We start from the raw sequence: 19,185 nt of genomic DNA, 5'->3' as shown, positions 1-19,185 counted from the left end.
TGTTGGTCAAACTTTAATTATTATTACACTAAATTTTACTCCATACGGGTTCAAGTCCAGGTAATTCTCAGATTTTCTTGTACGGTCCACAAATCCTATTTTGTTGTGGCAACTGTTTATTTTGGGTTGTAATTCCACTCTTGTCCACGAGATGATTACGTAGTTTGGCACTGTGTAACTGTCTTAAGAAAAAGATTTTATACATGAAGTAGTAGTACAGTGTTTTATACTCTAGATTTTGCTAAAGATTACGAACTGTCAATCCCTTTCATTCCTCCTTTTTAGGCCTACAGAAAGCCATGGCTGTGGGTTCCTTTTATAATGTACATCTTTGGGCATTATTAGTGTATTTTAATGTCCTTATATGTTGTCAAAGGACGACACAGTCGCTGCGGGTCTTCATTCGCTTTATTCCTCGACAAGATGCAAGAGCTGCTATCGCCCACTACTCAAAGTCCAGTCTCTCTCACGTTTTGACTCAATTTTATAGCCACTGTTAAAATTGCTTAGAAGTCAAACTCACCTTTAAACCATACTTTGAAACTGTTGAATGTTTTAAAACCCGAATTCACACATTCCACAAATGCCATGCTTAGACTACTGGAGGCACATATTATTGTACAGATTTTTTTTTAATTTGACTTCTCTTTTTAATGTGTCCTACTAATACTAATAATTCATGGTTATTCTTTAGTACATAAACATTTTTTTAAATGTCACTAAAGCAAAAAATGTTATATCAATTCCTCGCCAGGAGATTTATTTTATTTTACAAAATAACACTTTACAAAAAAAAAACAGTGACATTTTAATAATAACGTTTTAAAATATGACTTCAAAGCTAAAATGTTTATATCAATAAAGTTTTGGGTCGACTGCTGCCTGACAGTCGGGTTACACTAGCGCCCTCGAGTGTACACAGGACGTACTGCTTCTCCTGCTTCTCGCTCTTTAGTCCAGTGCGACTCTCAGTGCGTGAAGATGGCGGAGGGCGAATTGAACGTGGATAGCCTCATCTCTCGCCTTCTGGAAGGTGAGGAGAAACGCATACCGAGTGATTGCGAATTCCGCCGCCCCGGTTTGCGTCATTTTCCTCGCGGACGTGTTCCTGAAACGCCCCGAGCAGCCGCCTCGTAGTTTTATGTCGCCAAAATAGCAGCGGAGCTAACTAGCTAGCTGGTTAGCCTCGCGCTATCTCGAGCCTCTCAGTGTTTATAAACAGTCGGGCGGTGAACGCCTACGTTTAGCAGCGTTTAGCTACGTCGTCTTCTTTGCGACGTTCAAGCCTACGTTCTCTCTTATGTAGCTCGTTATTAATGTTACAAAATAATGACTGATGTTGAATATAACATTGGAGCGAGTAGGAGTGGCAGCTACGTTTATGTGGGAACGTCCTAAAACTCTCAAACTTGTTTTTGCTCTTACTTTTCTTCCTAGAATCGACTCGTCGTTTACATTAGGCACGTCGGAAGCTTTATCAATCAACTAATAATTCTCAAACTTTTTCCTCGACATTAGTTAGAAAATGTGGCTGTCCATGTACCACATTCATGGCCGCCATTAAAATACAGTGGTCTAGTAGGCCTAAGCGTTCATCAGAAACTAGGATTTATTCCTGAAATGTATTCCGTGGTCTTACCGCAATGTGCGAAATTTTAAAGATTCCAAGCCGTCACGCAGTCATTTTTCATGGGGGAGGTGCTTCAGTTGCCAACAGAAAGTCCAGTTACAAACGCTAGCAAATGTCACAAATCATGCAGTGCTTTATTATTCCATAAAATGTGAGAACTCGATCGAGAGAGCAGCAATCGACGCCATATTTGGGACATTTGACTGTGAATGCTGCCGTTGTAGAGTCTGATTCCCTCTGCGTTGGCGACAATTTTTCTGTTTAAAGAAGTAGAATATATAATTGTTGCATTTGAAATTGTGCAAATCGTGCACTAGTGGTGTAGAGATACGTAAACCTTCAAAGAGGCCCAGAAATGTCTTTGATCACCCTGCTCTGAGGGTTATGGTGAGGCCGGTAATGTCACTAACAGCCTGTTTTCGGTGACAAAACAAATTGAAAAGAGTGAGACAGGGCCGACGCAAAGTGGAAAACATGCACAGTGTGTGAACCATAGCAAAATAACCGATTCCTGGCTGCCTTTAGAAATCAGAAATCCCTTTATTGTCATTGTACTCAAGTGTGCAACGAGATTAGAGAGCTCCCCTCTCCAGTGCAATACAACAATAATTCAGATAGATATATAAATTAGATAAATAAGACTTTACATCGCGCTAAAATAACCTATTCACGGCCAACCAACTCTAATTACAGTAAATTTGCAGATTCATGGAAGGCCAACAACTCCACGCTCTGATGATTGACTAATCAGCAGCAAAATAACGCGAGCAGAGGAGTTGCCGTTCATGGCAAAATAACCACAGACTTCATCATACTGAACGTGAATCAAACAGAAATATTATTCTATCACTCAAAACCTTTATATAACCAATGTTTGAGTGCAAGTTGGGCTGCATCCATCACTAACATGATAGGTGCAAATTATGTCATTTACAGTAATTATTTGTGTGAAAAGCAATTTTAGTAGTACACTTACATGAAAATTTGTAAGTACAGCCGTCACCAAGCTGGTCCAAAAGTCATGCTAATGTGACGCTGGCGTGGAAATCGGATTTCAGAACATTCAGAGGGAGTGATTTGCGTCACTTTAAAATAATATATATAAACAATTGAGGGTTCTTTTTTTTAGCTGTAGTCAACAAGAATACAAAGATAAAGACTTTTAAGTAGAACACTGGTCAAAAATATTTGTAGCTGCAGCCCTAATATGGACAGTTTACTTTGATTACTAAGAATTCGGTGAGATTTGTAGGATTTGCCGATGAATCGTGTCTTGAAACAATGGAGTTGAAGTGAAAAAAATCGTTGTGTGCTCCAGTGAGGGGATGTCGCCCGGGCAAGATCGTGCAGATGACCGAGGCGGAGGTGCGGGGCCTGTGCATCAAATCCCGCGAGATCTTCCTCAGCCAGCCCATCCTCCTGGAGCTCGAGGCTCCCCTCAAGATCTGTGGTCAGTGTTCCGCCTCTAATTTACTCACTCACTCCATTTTGTTCGTAATCAAGCATCCAATCGAGAGCGCACAGTCTTTCAAAGAGCTTACAAAAATGTTAACACGTGACAAGGAGAATTTTATGATCGTAAATAGTCTTTGATGTCAAACTAAATGAACATTCTGTGAAAGAAAAAAATACATGCAAATTACAAAATGGCTCTTGTGGTAACATGGCGCAATCATGAGTGCGGAACCAAAAATACAATTCCGTAGTTTTAGTTGTGACTCTTAAGAGCAGATGCACGTCATCTTGAAACTTGTGAAAAAAACCTAAATTGTCTTCAATAAATTAAATAAAATTGAATTTTAAATGGAATTAGCCCCTTTTTTTTTTTTGCACTCCAAATCCATAAAGCCAAATTAAAGACGCTGCACATGACCTCACATCATGGGTAAATTAAACATCTGCCATCTATTAAATGTATTTTATCCGTGTTTAATTTGCTGGTTATTTTGCGCACCACCAGAGGAAGCCCGCATACCACAAGTGGTCCCCGTACCACACTTTGGGAATCACAGGGCTAGCTTTCTGTGCATCTCCCCACAAATCGCGAGAGATGGGATGATTTACCGTAGATGTTGTTGTGCTGCTCCTGCAGAAAGCAGCATTGTGAGTCTTTCAGGGCTGCGCCACTGGGGAACTCCCACTCTGTACACACACACACGCACCCCGACACACCCCCTCACACACACAGTCTATTTCTTGTGCTGCAGCTCTGAGTTGTCTTATATAACCACACTGCATCGCAGAATGCCCGCCTGGGTCGCTCTCTTACTTTACTAAGGGACATATCCAATGTTCTATCATCATTCCAGACACCGAACGGAGGCACCCAGGCATGCCAGACAGCTCTCGACCTTTCCTCCCGTGTTCTTGGGTGGACATTTTATCAGTTGCAAGGAAGAAACAAGACATACAATTTTATCTGTACAAAGCCACAGCAGCCTTTCACTTCCTTCTCCTCATGCTGGATTGCGACAGCAATAATAAATAAATGTGTGTATCGACGAAGAGCAGAGACTGTGGCACGCGTCAGGTTAAATCCGTCCCGTATAAATAAATAAATATCCAAGTCGGGAAGTGTACTTTGCTACGGACACTCACGTCCATGTAAAGTCACAAGCACCATTTTCTTTTCTTTTTTTTTTTTTTTAAAGGAGCGTGTGTGCATTTCATGAAACCGCCCACATTGGAGCACATCGTAAAAGTGCATCAATGTGCAGCACTGGATATATACAGAACATATAATGATGAGTAGTATTTAACAATGTTTTTTCTTTTTTTACTTTTAATTGTTCTGAAGTGTTTAAAAATGCTTAACCTATTTTTTTTCAGTAGGCATTTTTTTTGCAGCTTTTGTATCATAGTCAAAATTTTGATCATGTGACAACAATAGCTTCCACTAACAACATGAGTGGAGATATTTTTTACAAAATAAGTAACGGTCAGTTATCAAGTGCTGATTTTCAAGTAATGTTTCCAACTTCCAATTCGCTCTCTTAGCTACAGATGCTCCCAAGGCCGTGTGATTACAATATCTGCCTTAATTTGCCCCCCATGATGTCAATTTGGTGACACAACAAACATCTCACAAGATCACCAAAACATTCTTTACTTTACAATCATTAATTTATACAATCTGACAGCAAAACAAAAATAAAAAAAGAACACCCAAAACATTTTTTAACACCTCTCCAATTATACATTTGCACTTGGTGCGTTTTTATGTTCAATACAAAGACGGCAAAAATAAAACTGCATTACAGTCATGTCTCGTTTCTGTGCCAGAAGTGGTTTTTGCTTTAGTCACCGCTATATTGTCGGGCGCCGCGTAATAGAAGAAGTCACGCAAGTTGCATTTTTGACCATTTGCATCCGTATGCAGTCATGGTGTAACCAGGTCTGTTATTAGTTGTTTTTTTTTTGGGTTTTTTTGTATGGATTGGTGGCACGGCTTGATGGTTTGCTGGAAAGGCACTGGCACCCGTGTCGACCGCAACTCAGGCTGTTATTACTGTGCTGACCCGAAAGCTCGGAGCTCTTAGTTTGAATTAGAGCAGCTCTTACTTGGGATATAAAAAGAATCAGGCCTTGGCCTGCCTGTTGATGGACGAAAAGCACTCCTGTCGAGTCCATTTCCGGTTTTATGGTCATCATTTTGCTTTTTTTTTTTTTTGCCATCACTGGAGCCCTTGTGTGGTGACATCATCGTAAAGCCCAAGAAAACACAAAAGAACTCTTTTGAGAAAGTTGACCAATGCTATTTGCGCTAATTAAATAATTTAGGAGCCTTTGTCCATGAAAAACATGGGGGGAAAAACTTATTCTTAACACAGCCTTCCACGGTGTCATGCACGGTGGATGCCGGATCCTCTTTGTGTCAAATGTCGCAAAAATTAGAATGTGCGGGTCAAAACGTGTCATTTATTGTCATCAGGTGACATCCACGGGCAGTACACGGATCTGCTGCGTCTTTTCGAGTACGGCGGCTTCCCCCCGGAGGCCAACTACCTGTTCCTTGGTGACTACGTGGACCGCGGCAAGCAGTCGCTGGAGACCATCTGCCTGCTGCTGGCCTACAAGATCAAGTACCCGGAGAACTTCTTCCTGCTCAGGGGCAACCATGAGTGCGCCTCCATCAACCGCATCTACGGCTTCTACGACGAGTGTGCGTTCAGACAAAACGCCCACCCGGGCTGCTCACTCGTGCATCTGAGTCTCGCTACACACACACACACACACTCAGACGAGTAACATTTGTATATGCGCTCACCAGGTAAGCGTAGGTTCAACATCAAGCTGTGGAAGACCTTCACAGACTGCTTCAACTGCCTGCCCATTGCCGCCATCATCGACGAGAAGATCTTCTGCTGCCATGGAGGTCAGTTAATTGTCCACAAAAGACAACTAAATTTAAAGAAAAACTGCTCAGGCTATCGAGACAACTGACAAACATGTATGTTGCTATTATTAATACGTGTGAAATTTAGAATTAGCATGATAGAGTATAATTTGTACAACTGTCTTTGTTTTTCTGTGATTGATTTTTATTTTATGCACTGCAGTTTGGATGCAGCTGCGATTGAACGTCCCCACAGCTAGTTAGCTTAGCTTTAGGATGCTATTTCGTACATTCGTTTTGTACTGAGCTGTGTCTGCCTTTCGTCGTTAAAGGTTATTGTCACACTTTTCCACGAGTGCCCCATGTGGTGATAATACAAAAAGGAGGGGGAAAAAAAGATTAAATTAGCAAATTATTTTTAATGGCAACATTGACAAAGTAACTTTTTTTTTTTTTTTTTTTTTTTGACCTTTCAGGACTTTCACCAGATTTGCAGTCAATGGAGCAGATCCGCAGGATTATGAGGCCGACAGATGTGCCTGATACAGGTAGTGTTATTTTTCAACGATACTGTACGGTCAAGACGCGGCCATTCGATTCACATGATTTAGGGGATTTGCTGAATCGATATTGAATTGTGAGGGGAATAGTTTAGGAAAAATATCTTTGACATTTTTTGAGTGGGATGCTTCCCCGATTGAAATGTGATTTCAAGCAGAGAAGCACCGTTTTTATCAGGGATGGGCAACTTCAATGATGGAGGGGGGCGTAATTTTTCATCAGAGCTACTGTGGACCCAAATCGGACCAAACGCTTCCTAACCAGATGTATTACAAAAATGTCATTTTAATATGTGCGTCCATGCAAAGTAAGCTCTTAAGTAAGCTCTTAGTATATTAAAAAAAAAAAATTCTCAATGTGTCCGGCCTTCAACATTGAAGGGTTTGAACATTAAAGATTCATAAAAATTACAATTCAAGGATGGCACAAAACTGATGAACAGCAAACGAACATTGCGTCCAAGAAAAAAAAAATCTTAATATATTATATGTAATATTGATTTCCTATTTTGTCCTGCATATCATTCCACTGTAAACAAATAATAGTACAACTAAGCCATGAGTGCCATCTGGTGGTGAATGGTGATACTACAACTAAAAACCATACAGTGAACCCCTCCATTTGGTGCGATAGGGACCAGGCCAGCCTGTGAATATTAAAAAGCTGGGTTTAAATGATGCTGATTGAAATGTAATGGAGGGGAAAAACGCTTATAAACCCCCGTTTGCGCCGACTCTGGAAAACACAAAACAAAGAGGGCGGGGGGTCACAAACAAAAAACAAAAAGTGTTTTCCTGGTCTCCAGGCCTGCTTTGCGACCTGCTTTGGTCAGACCCGGACAAGGACGTGCAAGGCTGGGGCGAGAACGACCGCGGGGTCTCCTTCACCTTCGGCGCCGACGTGGTCAGCAAATTCCTCAACCGCCACGACTTGGATCTCATCTGCAGGGCCCACCAGGTGAGCGGCGCGGCCCGGCTGCCGTTGAGCGCTTTAGCCACAGCTCCGTGCGGCGTGGGCGGTCTCTATATCGGTCGCCGTCGTAGGCGTCGGGAATGACGACGCGCCTCTCCTCCGGCAGGTTGTGGAGGACGGATATGAGTTCTTTGCCAAACGCCAACTGGTCACACTGTTTTCGGCGCCCAACTACTGCGGGGAGTTCGACAACGCCGGTGGCATGATGAGCGTGGATGAATCGCTCATGTGCTCCTTCCAGGTACACACACATGCACACAGACACAAAATGGAGTGTCATGTTCATGTCTGATTTAAAAAAAAAAAAAAAAATTATTTCTCTTGTTAAAGATCTTAAAGCCGTCAGAGAAGAAGGCCAAATATCAGTATGGGGGGGTCAATTCCGGTCGGCCTGTTACTCCCTCCCGCACCACTCAGGCCCCCAAGAAGAGGTGAACGTCCAGCAGCCTTGTAAAACACGAGCGCCCCGCCCCCCCTGGGCACACACACATACGTTAATATCGCACCAAACAAGCCCCAACCTCTCTCCGATACAGTGGAACCTCCAAAGTTGTAGTTCCAATTTTACAGCAATTGTTCCGATTGTATATGATCTAAAATGTATTAATACAACTCAGATCATATTGCAAAAGTGTATTTACGTTATGGTTCTCGTTTTCATTCGGTGGTAAGCAATTGATATTTGATGAATTGACGCGCATTTTGTGCTGAGCAGAGTGATGCTTACCCTGCATGACGGTAAGAATTTCTTGTCTCGTATCATCACAATGAAAATAAAAGGATTAAAAAAAAATGTAATTGGAGATGCTCAACAAACTGAAGTCTCATGTTTCCCTTCGGAGGTTCCACTGTATTAAGCTCAATTCTTTCCACTCTACATTGACCGCTTTTTTTTCTTAATGTGTTTGCGTACGTAAATCTGCTGTGACCAATCTGTTTATTTACATTTCCATTGTTTGCTTGTTTGTTAATATTTTGATAGTATTAACACACAAGGTTGTGTGTGTGTGTGTGTGTGGGGCAGGGGGGAGGGGTGAATTGCTTGTTTTTTTCTTTTCTTGAAAGACACAAAAAAAGTCGAATTGGTGACGTTTTGCCGAGCGAGCGTCTCCCGTTTAGCCGATATTCCCGAAGAAGCGCGCAAACGTGTGTTACAGTACATCCATTTCAACCGCTAGCTGCGAAGAATGTGAAGGGACCGGTATATATGAAAAGTTGAACTTCTCGCCCTCCAGACATGAATTCCACTGTGCCTCCATTTTTAACTATTCCACAGTGGGACCTCCCACGTCGGCCATGTGAACTGTCGTAAAAAGTGACTGAAACCAATCACAAATGAATGGCAAGAACAGTCGATAAAAGATCCAAATTAAAGTTCATCATCAAGTATTGGTCAATAACGGTGTTAAACTTAGGAGGTTCCACTGAATTTATTATATCAGAATCATTTCACCACCTACAATTATCTTCTTTTTTTTTTTTTTTAATGGTGAAACATGACAACAAATTAATCGAATTTTTCACTGTTGGTCAGTATTTTTACTTGATTATTCGGAATAGAGATGTGCGGCGTGTGTGGCATGTCCATGCTTTTTCTATGATAAGTGCTTAAAACCAGCTTGTGGATTCCTGTCAATGTTTCAAAAGAATACTAAATGGTCAAATGAATCGTACGTGATGACACAAAATAGCGTCTTTTGAGAGCTTTTGAAGCCATGTGCCGTCCGTCCATCCCACTTCTGCGTTTTGGAGTATGACGACTGGCAGAGTGGGAGTGGGCATAGGCTGGCACCTGACCTGGCATTGCTATTGTGATTGTGACGCCACCTGGTGTTTAGATGCAGTGTACTACAGCATATCTCTGCTCTTTGGGGGCATTCTTCTCTCTGTGGTTGCTTTTGTTTGTTTTTCCTCTATTCACACACTTTACGTTTTAATTTATTTACCAACGATGGCGACACATGAGATGAGTGAGGTGTTAACCCAGTTTTGCAATTTGTACGAGTTTGAAAGTCAATAAAAGGATGGAAACTCAAGTGGTTATTTGTGGTTTTTCCTTATTTGTTTTGCTGCGCTGCACATAGAAAGGCATCAGAGAGTCGCACATCATGTTTTTTTAAATGATGCACTGATTAACTTACATCAATTTACTATGTTGTATAAATGCCTTCATTGAAATATTGAACTAGAAAATAAATACTCAGGGAAAAAAATAAATATAAATGACCATTTATATTAAAATATTTTAATTCATATATTTAATGTCATATTATTGTTTTATTTTAATATATTAGAAAAAAACTTCTTTACAGAACCATTTATCGTTTATTTAAATAGACAATAGTTCATGTGTTCTGTAGTGGCCCAGTCCCAGTTGAGATGCTTTGGCTTGACCTCATGGAAGCAATGCACATCAGGAATCTTACTGAACTACAACAGTTTCGCGAAAAGGAATTATCCAAAATTCGCCTTGATCAATGTGCACGTCTCATCTGCAACGAAAGGCCATTTAAGTTTTATAATAAGGCTTCGCTTGTGTTCCCCTTCCTGTCCAGTCAATGTTTGTGTGTTATGTTCTATAAAAGCATGGAAAACATAAGTTCTAAGGCTATTTAAGCACATATTTTGTGTTAATTATTGTAATTTAGATGATGAAACTACATTTTATGAAAATAACAGTATTTGAATCCAGAAATGTACAAAAAATCCCGGGCAGCAGTTGTAATACAACGCCTGGACGAAAGGGGCAGTGTTTATACTTTCGGACCAGAATTAGCTTCATCCGCGCTGATGTACAACCAAAATGGATTCCTCATATCACATTCCTCATCCACATCCATGATGTTTTTACATTTGTTATGCTCTATAACTGACCTGACCAGAGGGGAAGTACAGCGTTTGTAACGTTATGTCGAGTCAGGCTAGAATAGCAAAAAAAAAAAAGACTTATGAGCAATGAAATGTAATTGTTCATGTAAGGAGTGAGGGAGTGGATCGAGATCCAGAACATGGTTATGTAATCATTATCTTGTGCATTATCGGCGGTGCTGACTGGCCCGAAGTTCAATGCAGGTAAGAGTTAACAACAATTAGCCATCAGTTCGCCGTTGTTATAATCAACAGACATATTTAGTGTGTGTTGGGGTGAGGAAGTGATAGTTTAGTTACTATTATTTACGCTAGCGTCCAATGGCTTTTAAGTAGAGACGCGTTATATTCGCAATTTAAAACAGTTCCAATTTATTTGAACCCGTTAACACTAGGACGACCAAAAGATTGACATTTGACACTTCTACCTGCTGATCCCAAAGTTGTGTCTATTGACAGCGGATGTTGCGAGCATTGTGACAAGCTTGTGTGCGCATGCGTGAGGAAGAGTGCAGTGGAGGAGAAGTGCGGATGTGCCGGAGAGGCGAGCGAGGAAATGAGAGACAAGTGTCAAGGAAAAGTTGAAGAGTATTTAAAAAATTAAGTGAGGCTACGGGTACACCAATATCCCCCCGCTGGCGTGTTATTGATTTTAAGGGCTCCACCTTACGACGTCGAGCGCCGGCCACGATCCTAGGGCAAATGATGGATCTCCCCTGCGCGGTCAGGAGAGTCGAAGCTGGAACGGGTAACGTCGCAGCTTTTAGCTAATATTCTACATCAAGGTGTGCATATGCGCTTTTGTTGTGGAAACGAGTCAATTACTTGCACACGGTTTGGTTGTGGTTGGGAGTGGTGGGACGTGTTGCTCTCATTTGTGTGTGATGGCCCTGCCATAGTCTGTGTGCATCTCTGCTGTTTTTGAAGTTGGATGTGATCATTTGGTGGAGTCCTGTTTTGCTTTGTTGATGCCATGGGACAGGTTGCCTCTCGCTGTTCGCAGATAGGATTCCTGTACCGAAGTATCACAACAATCCATTTGAACAAAAGAGACTTGTGCAAAATATATTGTAGAATAAATGTATTCTAAACAAAATACATCCAGACTTTCAATCTTGAGGTGACAAAATGCTGCATGGTTCCTGCAGAATATGTGATGTGGAGTTTTTACAACACTTCCCAGATAGTTTAAAAGAGTTCATTCAGTTATATTTGTTCTTAAGCTATTTTAAATTGGGTTTATAATACATAAAAATAACAGATTGCGTGGGGACAGATCAATATTATCAATTTGTTAAAACAAATGAATCTTATTTAGACGTACGATGTTTTGCTAATTTCTACTGGCTTTGAGCCCTGGGCTCCACGAAATGTCCAGAGTATGCGGACCTCATTACCTTACTAGGTTTATATTCCATGAGCATTTCATTAATGTACTCAGGTCCTAAGATATTAAGTGATTTCGAGATCAGTAACAGAATTTTGAAATCTATATTACAGCTGACTGGGAACCATTTTAAAGTCTTCAGGACTGGAGTTAATAAAATCGAACAAGGCATGAGGGTGAAGATTAGTAATTTTTAGCGGGAGTTGCATCAATTATTAGTGTTTTGGAATATTTTTTTAATCTTTTTTTTTTTTGTTATTGACCCAGATTTGTCATCTCCACAATGAACTGTGGCGCATTGGGTGAAGAATGGCCCGATTCCGACGTAAGTCCTGTGTGGCCTTGCTGGCTCTTGTCCTGCTCTTGCTAATCGTGACTGCAGCGCTCAAGTCGCTCGCCCTGGAGGACTCTACGTCCACCGACGGGAAGGAGCCCTCCCCGCACCTCAAGGACGAAGCGAAGGAGACCGCCATTCAACCCGAGCGGCCCAAGATGAGTGAAGCCGCCCAGCGGGAAGAGGACGACAAATTGACGGCCACGCTGAGCAAGTACCCCCCGCCAAACTACTACCTCCACGCCTTCTACTACATCTGGTACGGCAACCCCAGCTTTGACAGCAAGTACATCCACTGGGACCACCCGCGGCTGCCCCATTGGGACCCCAAAGTGGCTCAGAGGTATCCGCAAGACAGGCACAGCCCGCCTGAAGACATCGGGGCCAACTTCTACCCGGCACTGGGGCCTTACAGCTCCAAGGACCCGGCTGTTATGGAGGCGCACATGCAGCAGCTGCGTACAGCTGCAATTGGTAAGAGGAAAAGTGTGATGACACTGCACCTTTTCAGGATTTCATACATGCCAGGGTACTTCAAGCACTGGACTTCCGCTGGCTTCTTTTTTTTCAGCACAAGTTTAATCAATACATTGCTTTTTTTTTTTTGTTTAATATTTTAATGTACAGTATTTTGAGTTTAAGCCACTAGTTTTGCTCAATCATCGTTGATCTTTTTACCCCACTGCTTACTTTTATTTATTGATTTTTGTGCACCTCAGTTAAATCCTTCAATAAGGAATGGCTTGAACAAGATAAAGCCCGGCAAATGTTAAATATTTAGTTAGATTTTATTCTACAAAAAAAGAACACACAATATGCATAATAAAGGAACTACACATTAATAACATTTTTTTAAAGTCTTAATTATACAATAAAAATATGCTAAATATGAAATAATCATTGATTTTATTTTTCTGTTACTAGCTGCTAGTTTGGTTTCACAGAAGGAAAAAAATGTGACTGACGTAAATGAGTTCCTGAATGTTAAACCACAAATAGCTTGGGGTCACATTGTAAAAAAAAACCCATTCATTTAATTAATTAATTTAATTTGACCAAGCAGGTGCTAATTTAATTAGCACGTGTTCAAAAGCATAATGACAAGCAGACTAGATTTAGATTTTTCTTTTCTGTGCTAACATGAACCTTAACTATTTTTTGTGCCATCAGGTGTCATCGCCGTTTCCTGGTATCCGCCTCAGAGCAAGGATGACAACGGCGAGCCAGTAGACGACATCGTGCCTCTGCTGCTGGATGTGGCGCAGCGTTACTCCATTAAGGTGACAACGTGGCGGCAATGCCGTACGCTTGTAGCAAAATCCTTTTTAATACAACCAGTTTGTATGCAAGAGCATTTGAATATGAAGAGCTCGTTGCCTGAATGGGTTTAAAAAAATGCAATGGCTTGGTTTGAGAAGCTCGAGAGATTTGCATGTCCAATTTACGATATGGGGTGTATTTTGGTTCATTTTTGAATTGTTATGAGTTTGACGAGGGGGTAATATTGACACAATTTATTTTCTTCAATGAAAAAAAATTATTGTTCATTAGAATGTTTAAAGTTTGACAAAGTTGCGCTTACCAAAACATTTTACGATTTTTTTTTTGTATTATTATGCGTGGATGTCGATTGATTATAGATTGAATGTTATACCTTTTCAATTCATCCTTCCAATATTGAATTCACCAAGGTAGTTATAGTTCATGAAAACTAACAAGAAAACTGAAACTGCAGGGGAAAAAAAATCAAACCGGTTACGTTTTTGAGATAAAATAAAGGGAAATTGCTTTGAAACTCAAACTAAATCTTACGTTATGGTTAGTACGTCCATACAGACGAAAGAAGGTCAAACAGTCATTTGAAGATTGTGTTTCACTTTAGCTTATTACACAAAAACAAGTGTTTTTTTTTTTTTTTTAAATCTTGCACTCCACAAACACTGCAATAAATAAACTAATATTAAACTAATCAACTAAACTAAAACTACCGGTATTATTTAAAAAAAAAAAAAATCAAAAGGACAAACCTACTACAGAAACTCAAAATGAAATGAAAAACTATTATGCAAAATCTAAAACTATCATCATAATCCGGTGCTCCACCCCTTTGCAACTCTGGTTCATTTACACAAAAACTACAGAAATTACTTCATAGATCAACTACGGTTTACTGGATTAAAAAAAAATAAAAAAATAAAACCTCAGAATGCTTTTAGTTCTCCGAGCAATCAAAATCAACAAACGCATGTATTTGTCCACAGGTGGCTTTCCACATCGAGCCGTACAAAGGAAGAGATGAAGTCAACATGTACGCCAACGTCAAATACATCATTGACAAGTAAGTCCAACATATTAACATTTGGTCTTATTCTTCAAAACAAGAAAGATGAATTTTGGACAAATCTCATTTATGTATGGCAAAATTTGTCATCGATGGGGAAAAAAGTTTTAAAAATATAACCAGACCTTTCAAAATTGTATATATGAATTTGGCATCTACATTAAGTTATTAAAATAAATCAAAATACCAAAAGAACAGATTGTCCCGAACATTTTGAAGGAATTGCATTAATAAGCTATACACACTGTATATTGGAACAGCTAGGTCAAGTGTTTTGTTCTTGTTCTTCTCTAAATGCATCAAGCTTGCAGCCTCTTTCAGTTCTGGTTTACATTTCTGGGGCTTTCTCCCTTCAGTCTCCTCTTCAGGCGGTAAAATGCATACTCTATTGGGTTAAGGTCCAACGATTGACTTGGCCAGTCTACAACCTTCCACTTTGACATTTTGCTCGGATTCCGTGAATTTCAACGCTATCCTCTACTCACCTCCTCTCCCAAGGTACGGCAAGCACCCGGCTTTCTTCCGGTACCGCACCGACACGGGGAAGTTCCTTCCCCTCTTCTACGTGTACGACTCGTACCTACTGAATACGGAGCAGTGGGCCCGGCTGCTGCGGCACACGGAGAGCGGCAGCATCCGTGACACCCCACACGACGCCATCTTCCTGGCTCTGCTGGTAGAGGAGAAGCAGCAGCGCGAGGTGGTGAGCGCCGGTTTTGACGGCATCTACACCTACTTTGCCACCAACGGCTTCACCTATGGCGCCACGCAGCGCAACTGGGATGCGCTGCGGGCCTTCTGCGACGACAACGGCCTTCTCTTTGTCCCAAGCGTGGGGCCGGGCTACGTGGACACTGGCGTGCGCCCATGGAACGTACAGAACACCAGGAACCGCATCAACGGCAAATATTACGAGACCTCGCTGAGCGCCGCGCTGGGGGCCAAGCCCGACTTGCTTTCCATCACGTCTTTCAACGAGTGGCACGAGGGCACGCAGATTGAGACGTCCGTGCCCAAAAGCGGACCGATGCCCTATTTGGACTATTTGCCCAACAAGCCCACCATCTACTTGGAGATTACACGGAAGTGGGCCGCCATATTTGGCGGTGAGCGCAGGAGATGGCGGGAGTAATCTGCCTGGGACTTGATTGACAGCAATACGCAAATGAAGAACCGCTTCACATTGGCTGTGTTTGAAATTTTCACAGCGATCTGCTGCTTGGGCGAGGGCCCAAGCCCTTTTAGGGGGTTCTAGTTGCGTATAAATGCCACATGATGGGGGCAAAGCTAATAAAACCGAAACCAATCATGAAGCGTCAAAATCCATTCATCTAGCATGTGCACAATCATGAACCCAAGGTACAAAAACTGGATTGACTCGTTACGTTTTCCAACGCAAACTACCTTCCTGAGGCTCATCAGTAATATTATAAACTATTGGTATTATTATTGACCACTTGGGGTCACCATCACTGTAGTGTCTTCGTCTTCAAATCAGTGCAGGGGGGCGTGTTAAATTGGGGGGACATGCTTTTTTTCCGACGTAGTAGTACGGCTGAACGATGTATGGTTATGGGACTGAAATTACAATTTCAGGCGACGCGATTTTGAGATCGTCAAAATTGCGGTTTCTGCCCCTAGTTCACGCAGCAGGTCACACAGTACTGATTTAAAAAAAAAAAAAAGAAAAAAGCATCGCCCTGTCGCTCGTTGTCCCGGATGTAATTTCTTTCGCTGCTACTTGAATACTAGCTGCCAAGCTATTTTGCGCCACAGCAATATGAGCTTTATTTGTACGATATCCAAGTCGGGGCGTGACAGAAAATAATTGAGAAGCACTGCTTTAAGTATTTGTAACTTCGAAGAGGTGAAGCCTGGCCTGTTGTGTGACATGGGAGTGAGCAAATGAGAGCTCCTGTTAGCTATTCTGTACGTGAAATAGCTGGCCGTCAGTTGTGGCGGAATCTTGTGTATGGATGTGTTGCTTCTGTTACCGTTTTGTTCAATAATGTAACAGAAGTCGACTTTGGCTTTGTCTATCCTTAAGTCTTTGTTTTTGCATCTCTGTTTTACTACTTTATTGTTGCCATTAAAGTTCCCGATATAAAAAAGGTCTGTTTAAATCTGTTAAATGACACCCCAGTTGGAATTTACTTTCAAACTGAACCAAGAAACATAATTATCATGTGTGTGGGGGTGCGCGTGTGTGTGTGTGTGTGGATATTTAAATACAACACTTTTTTGGTTTTGGAAACATTGGCAATGCTAATGTTAGCATTGCTAATGCTAATCATAGCAGTGAATGGGAAATCCTATTGACTGGCTATAAGGGATGTAAAGATGAATCAAAAATCGATTTAATATCAGCTCAAAATATAAATCGATATAAAAAAAATAAATAAATTGATTTGCAACGCTGTTGTCTCATGTCTGTGCTATAAACAAACTGAACAATTAATAAGATGTAAACTTCTCTTTCATAGCAGCAACACAGCAGTGATAAACGAGCATTTATAAAGAAAAAAACGTTGTGGCTGACGCCCGATTTAATTTATAACAGCGACTGTTATTTCTGACACAGCCAGCTATAGTTAGCACTAAGAGGCTACCGTGCGCGTCTGATGGAACGCCGCACGCGATGCCCTGTTGATGTACGTTAACATAATGTTGTGTCTACTGTGGATTGTGGCGGCATTAGCCAGCGAACTCACGTGTATTAATAACCAAAACATAGTAGTGATGGGTCCAACGACACCGAGGCGTCGATGCGCGCGCCGAGCTTCCAGGGCAAACCCCGTGCTTTGAGAAAGTCACGTGACCACTACCAGAATCGTGTCGACACAGCGGTCGCGCGCCAAACTGTGTTCATAAGGAAGCGCATCTGTCAACAGGATGGACGCTCAAAACAAGCATCGAGTTATTGGCGCGTTACTTTGCGTTAAATATCCGCACTCAGAGGTGCAGCGCTATATGTCAGCAGGACACGTTGCACGTACGGAAGACCCGCTCTTATACTGGAAGTCCATGGAGGCAACGTTCCCTCACCTATTTATATTAGCCACACAGGCGTTGTGCACACCGGCCTCTTCTCAAAGGCGGGGGAAATTGCCTCAAAAAAATAAATATACTGAAGAACAAAACGCTGGAGAAACTAATTTTTTGGAATAAAAATCTTTAATTACAATGAGTCCATTGTCATTCACAACACTTTTACTTGGGCATTCAGACAGATGTTCTCTTAATTTACCAACTGCGTCTCGAATATCAAATATTTTTTTTATGAAATTGCGTGTATGTAAAAATAACGTGAAAGCAAATGCCTAATCAGAATCAGAAATCCCTTTGTCATTGTACTCAAGTGTGCAACGAGATTAGAGAGCTCCACTCTCCAGTGCAATACAACAATAATTCAGTTAAATATATAAATTAGATAAGAGAATAATTAGTGCGATGGAAAGTAATACGAAATAGGACATATAAAAACACATCACGTCGCTAATCAATGGAATTGGATAAAATTAGTTTGACAGATCAGTGTCAGATGACCCTGTCAAATGTTTCCTGCAAGTCCACCAGGTGTCAGTATTCAGCAACACAGTGTCAACACAGTGTCAATACATTGTGTCACTGTGTCGAAACGATACAGGATGCCTCATCTACCCATCACTAAAACATAGTGTTTATTTACGCGTGATTGACATCGATACAGAAAGAGCACAAACGCTAACTAGCACGTCGCGACCATTCACCGCATGTTGCGTTTTTGAAGTCGGAAATTTCACCACCTGAAATCCATGACGCATTTGCCACAAGCCATCGATGGCAACACCCAACAAAAACACATAACATACCTAGGTCGTTGAAATATACTAATTTACAGTGCTAAAGGAAATATTGGAAAAAATTGGTTAACAATTGTGTTTTGCTGAGCAATGTTGTTTCCGAGTTTTATGATATGGATCAGGCTCGAGATTTCTCTCTCTCTCTCTCTCTCTCTCTCTCTCTCTTTTTTAGGCACATACTACATTTTGAATGTGCATATTATATTCTGCATACTAGAAAAGCCAAACAAAACGTTTTGTATTCAGGTTAAATAAAAACAAAATAAAAAATCAATTCAAGTGATAATTTTAGTTTTCTTGAGCATGGTGCATTTCCTCAATTTTATTCATATGATTCAGTCCGTTCTATATAAATGGTGCTCACGAAACGTGAAATATGTTTACAAGTATTTATTTTAGTATTTATAGGTAGTTTCATAATAATAGTGCAACTTGGCATCATGTATAGTTTTTGGTTCATTCAAAACGCACGTAGCATTTACACGCTTACGCTAAACATCAATACATATTTCGTTTGTGGGTGGCTGCAGCAAAACCCAAGCGCACAGAGACAAGCGTGGCAGCAATTTAAAAAATAAAAGAAATAAATCAAATCTCGAATCGAAATTGGGAACTGGAAATCGAAAATAGATTTGAATCGGGGCTCTAGTGAAGCATTATATCCCTATTGGCTAATAAAAGAAAAATTGCATTGAATTCATCCAATAAGAAATATTCACACACAAATGTAGCCGTAACACAGATAGGGAGTATAGGAATACTCAAGTGTATATGGTTCTTTATCTGTGAAAAACAAGATATATTATTTATGCTTAATCATAACTTTCTTCTTCTACTCTAATTAATGTAAATGTGTATGTCCATGCATCCAAAGCACCACACTGCCCCTAAGAGGCCAAGTGGTGTACAGCGGG

At 41.0% G+C, this 19,185-nt stretch overlaps 2 protein-coding genes across 4 annotated transcripts; both read left to right on the top strand.

Moving 5' to 3' along the window:
* The first annotated feature begins 893 nt into the window (after positions 1-893).
* On the top strand, positions 894-9,535 carry LOC148342992 (serine/threonine-protein phosphatase PP1-beta catalytic subunit-like). The gene is made up of 8 exons (XM_088313636.1): positions 894-1,033; positions 2,949-3,080; positions 5,562-5,792; positions 5,901-6,005; positions 6,443-6,514; positions 7,333-7,484; positions 7,606-7,740; positions 7,830-9,535. Exons 1-8 carry the CDS (start codon positions 982-984, stop codon positions 7,932-7,934), a joined length of 984 nt encoding a protein of 327 aa, XP_088169762.1. The 5' UTR covers positions 894-981; the 3' UTR covers positions 7,935-9,535.
* Positions 9,536-10,323: 788 nt separating this feature from the next.
* On the top strand, positions 10,324-15,634 carry manea (mannosidase, endo-alpha). 3 transcript variants are annotated; one of them, XM_088305167.1, is made up of 5 exons: positions 10,324-10,571; positions 12,022-12,562; positions 13,259-13,368; positions 14,350-14,426; positions 14,928-15,634. In XM_088305167.1, the coding sequence occupies exons 2-5, from the start codon at positions 12,064-12,066 to the stop codon at positions 15,559-15,561; spliced, it is 1,320 nt and encodes a 439-aa protein (XP_088161293.1). In that variant the 5' UTR covers positions 10,324-10,571; positions 12,022-12,063; the 3' UTR covers positions 15,562-15,634. The 3 variants fall into 3 exon arrangements, with proteins under 3 accessions (XP_088161293.1, XP_088161300.1, XP_088161308.1); XM_088305174.1 differs by lacking the exon at positions 10,324-10,571 and adding an exon at positions 10,803-11,115; XM_088305182.1 differs by lacking the exon at positions 10,324-10,571 and adding an exon at positions 10,803-11,152.
* The last annotated feature ends 3,551 nt before the right edge of the window (positions 15,635-19,185 follow it).

This window comes from Idiotropiscis lumnitzeri, chromosome 1, assembly GCF_059441095.1.
Source record: "Idiotropiscis lumnitzeri isolate Australia: NSW breed Sydney's pygmy pipehorse chromosome 1, RoL_Ilum_1.0, whole genome shotgun sequence".
Classification (NCBI taxonomy): Eukaryota; Metazoa; Chordata; class Actinopteri; order Syngnathiformes; family Syngnathidae; genus Idiotropiscis; species Idiotropiscis lumnitzeri.
The sequence above is the reverse complement of the archived record's forward strand: the minus strand, read 5'-3'. Positions and strand labels throughout refer to the sequence as shown.

What these genes read in the sequence shown, in the direction of transcription:
- LOC148342992 (XM_088313636.1), top strand. Translation starts at nt 982, where the DNA reads ATGGCGGAGGGCGAATTGAACGTGGATAGCCTCATCTCTCGCCTTCTG. An exon ending in CATCTCTCGCCTTCTGGAAG is followed by an intron (nt 1,034 to 2,948) that starts GTGAGGAGAAAC and finishes TGTGTGCTCCAG; the next exon opens with TGAGGGGATGTCGCCCGGGC. An exon ending in CGCTCATGTGCTCCTTCCAG is followed by an intron (nt 7,741 to 7,829) that starts GTACACACACAT and finishes CTCTTGTTAAAG; the next exon opens with ATCTTAAAGCCGTCAGAGAA.
- manea (XM_088305167.1), top strand. Translation starts at nt 12,064, where the DNA reads ATGGCCCGATTCCGACGTAAGTCCTGTGTGGCCTTGCTGGCTCTTGTC. An exon ending in GCTGCGTACAGCTGCAATTG is followed by an intron (nt 12,563 to 13,258) that starts GTAAGAGGAAAA and finishes TTGTGCCATCAG; the next exon opens with GTGTCATCGCCGTTTCCTGG. An exon ending in GTCAAATACATCATTGACAA is followed by an intron (nt 14,427 to 14,927) that starts GTAAGTCCAACA and finishes TCCTCTCCCAAG; the next exon opens with GTACGGCAAGCACCCGGCTT.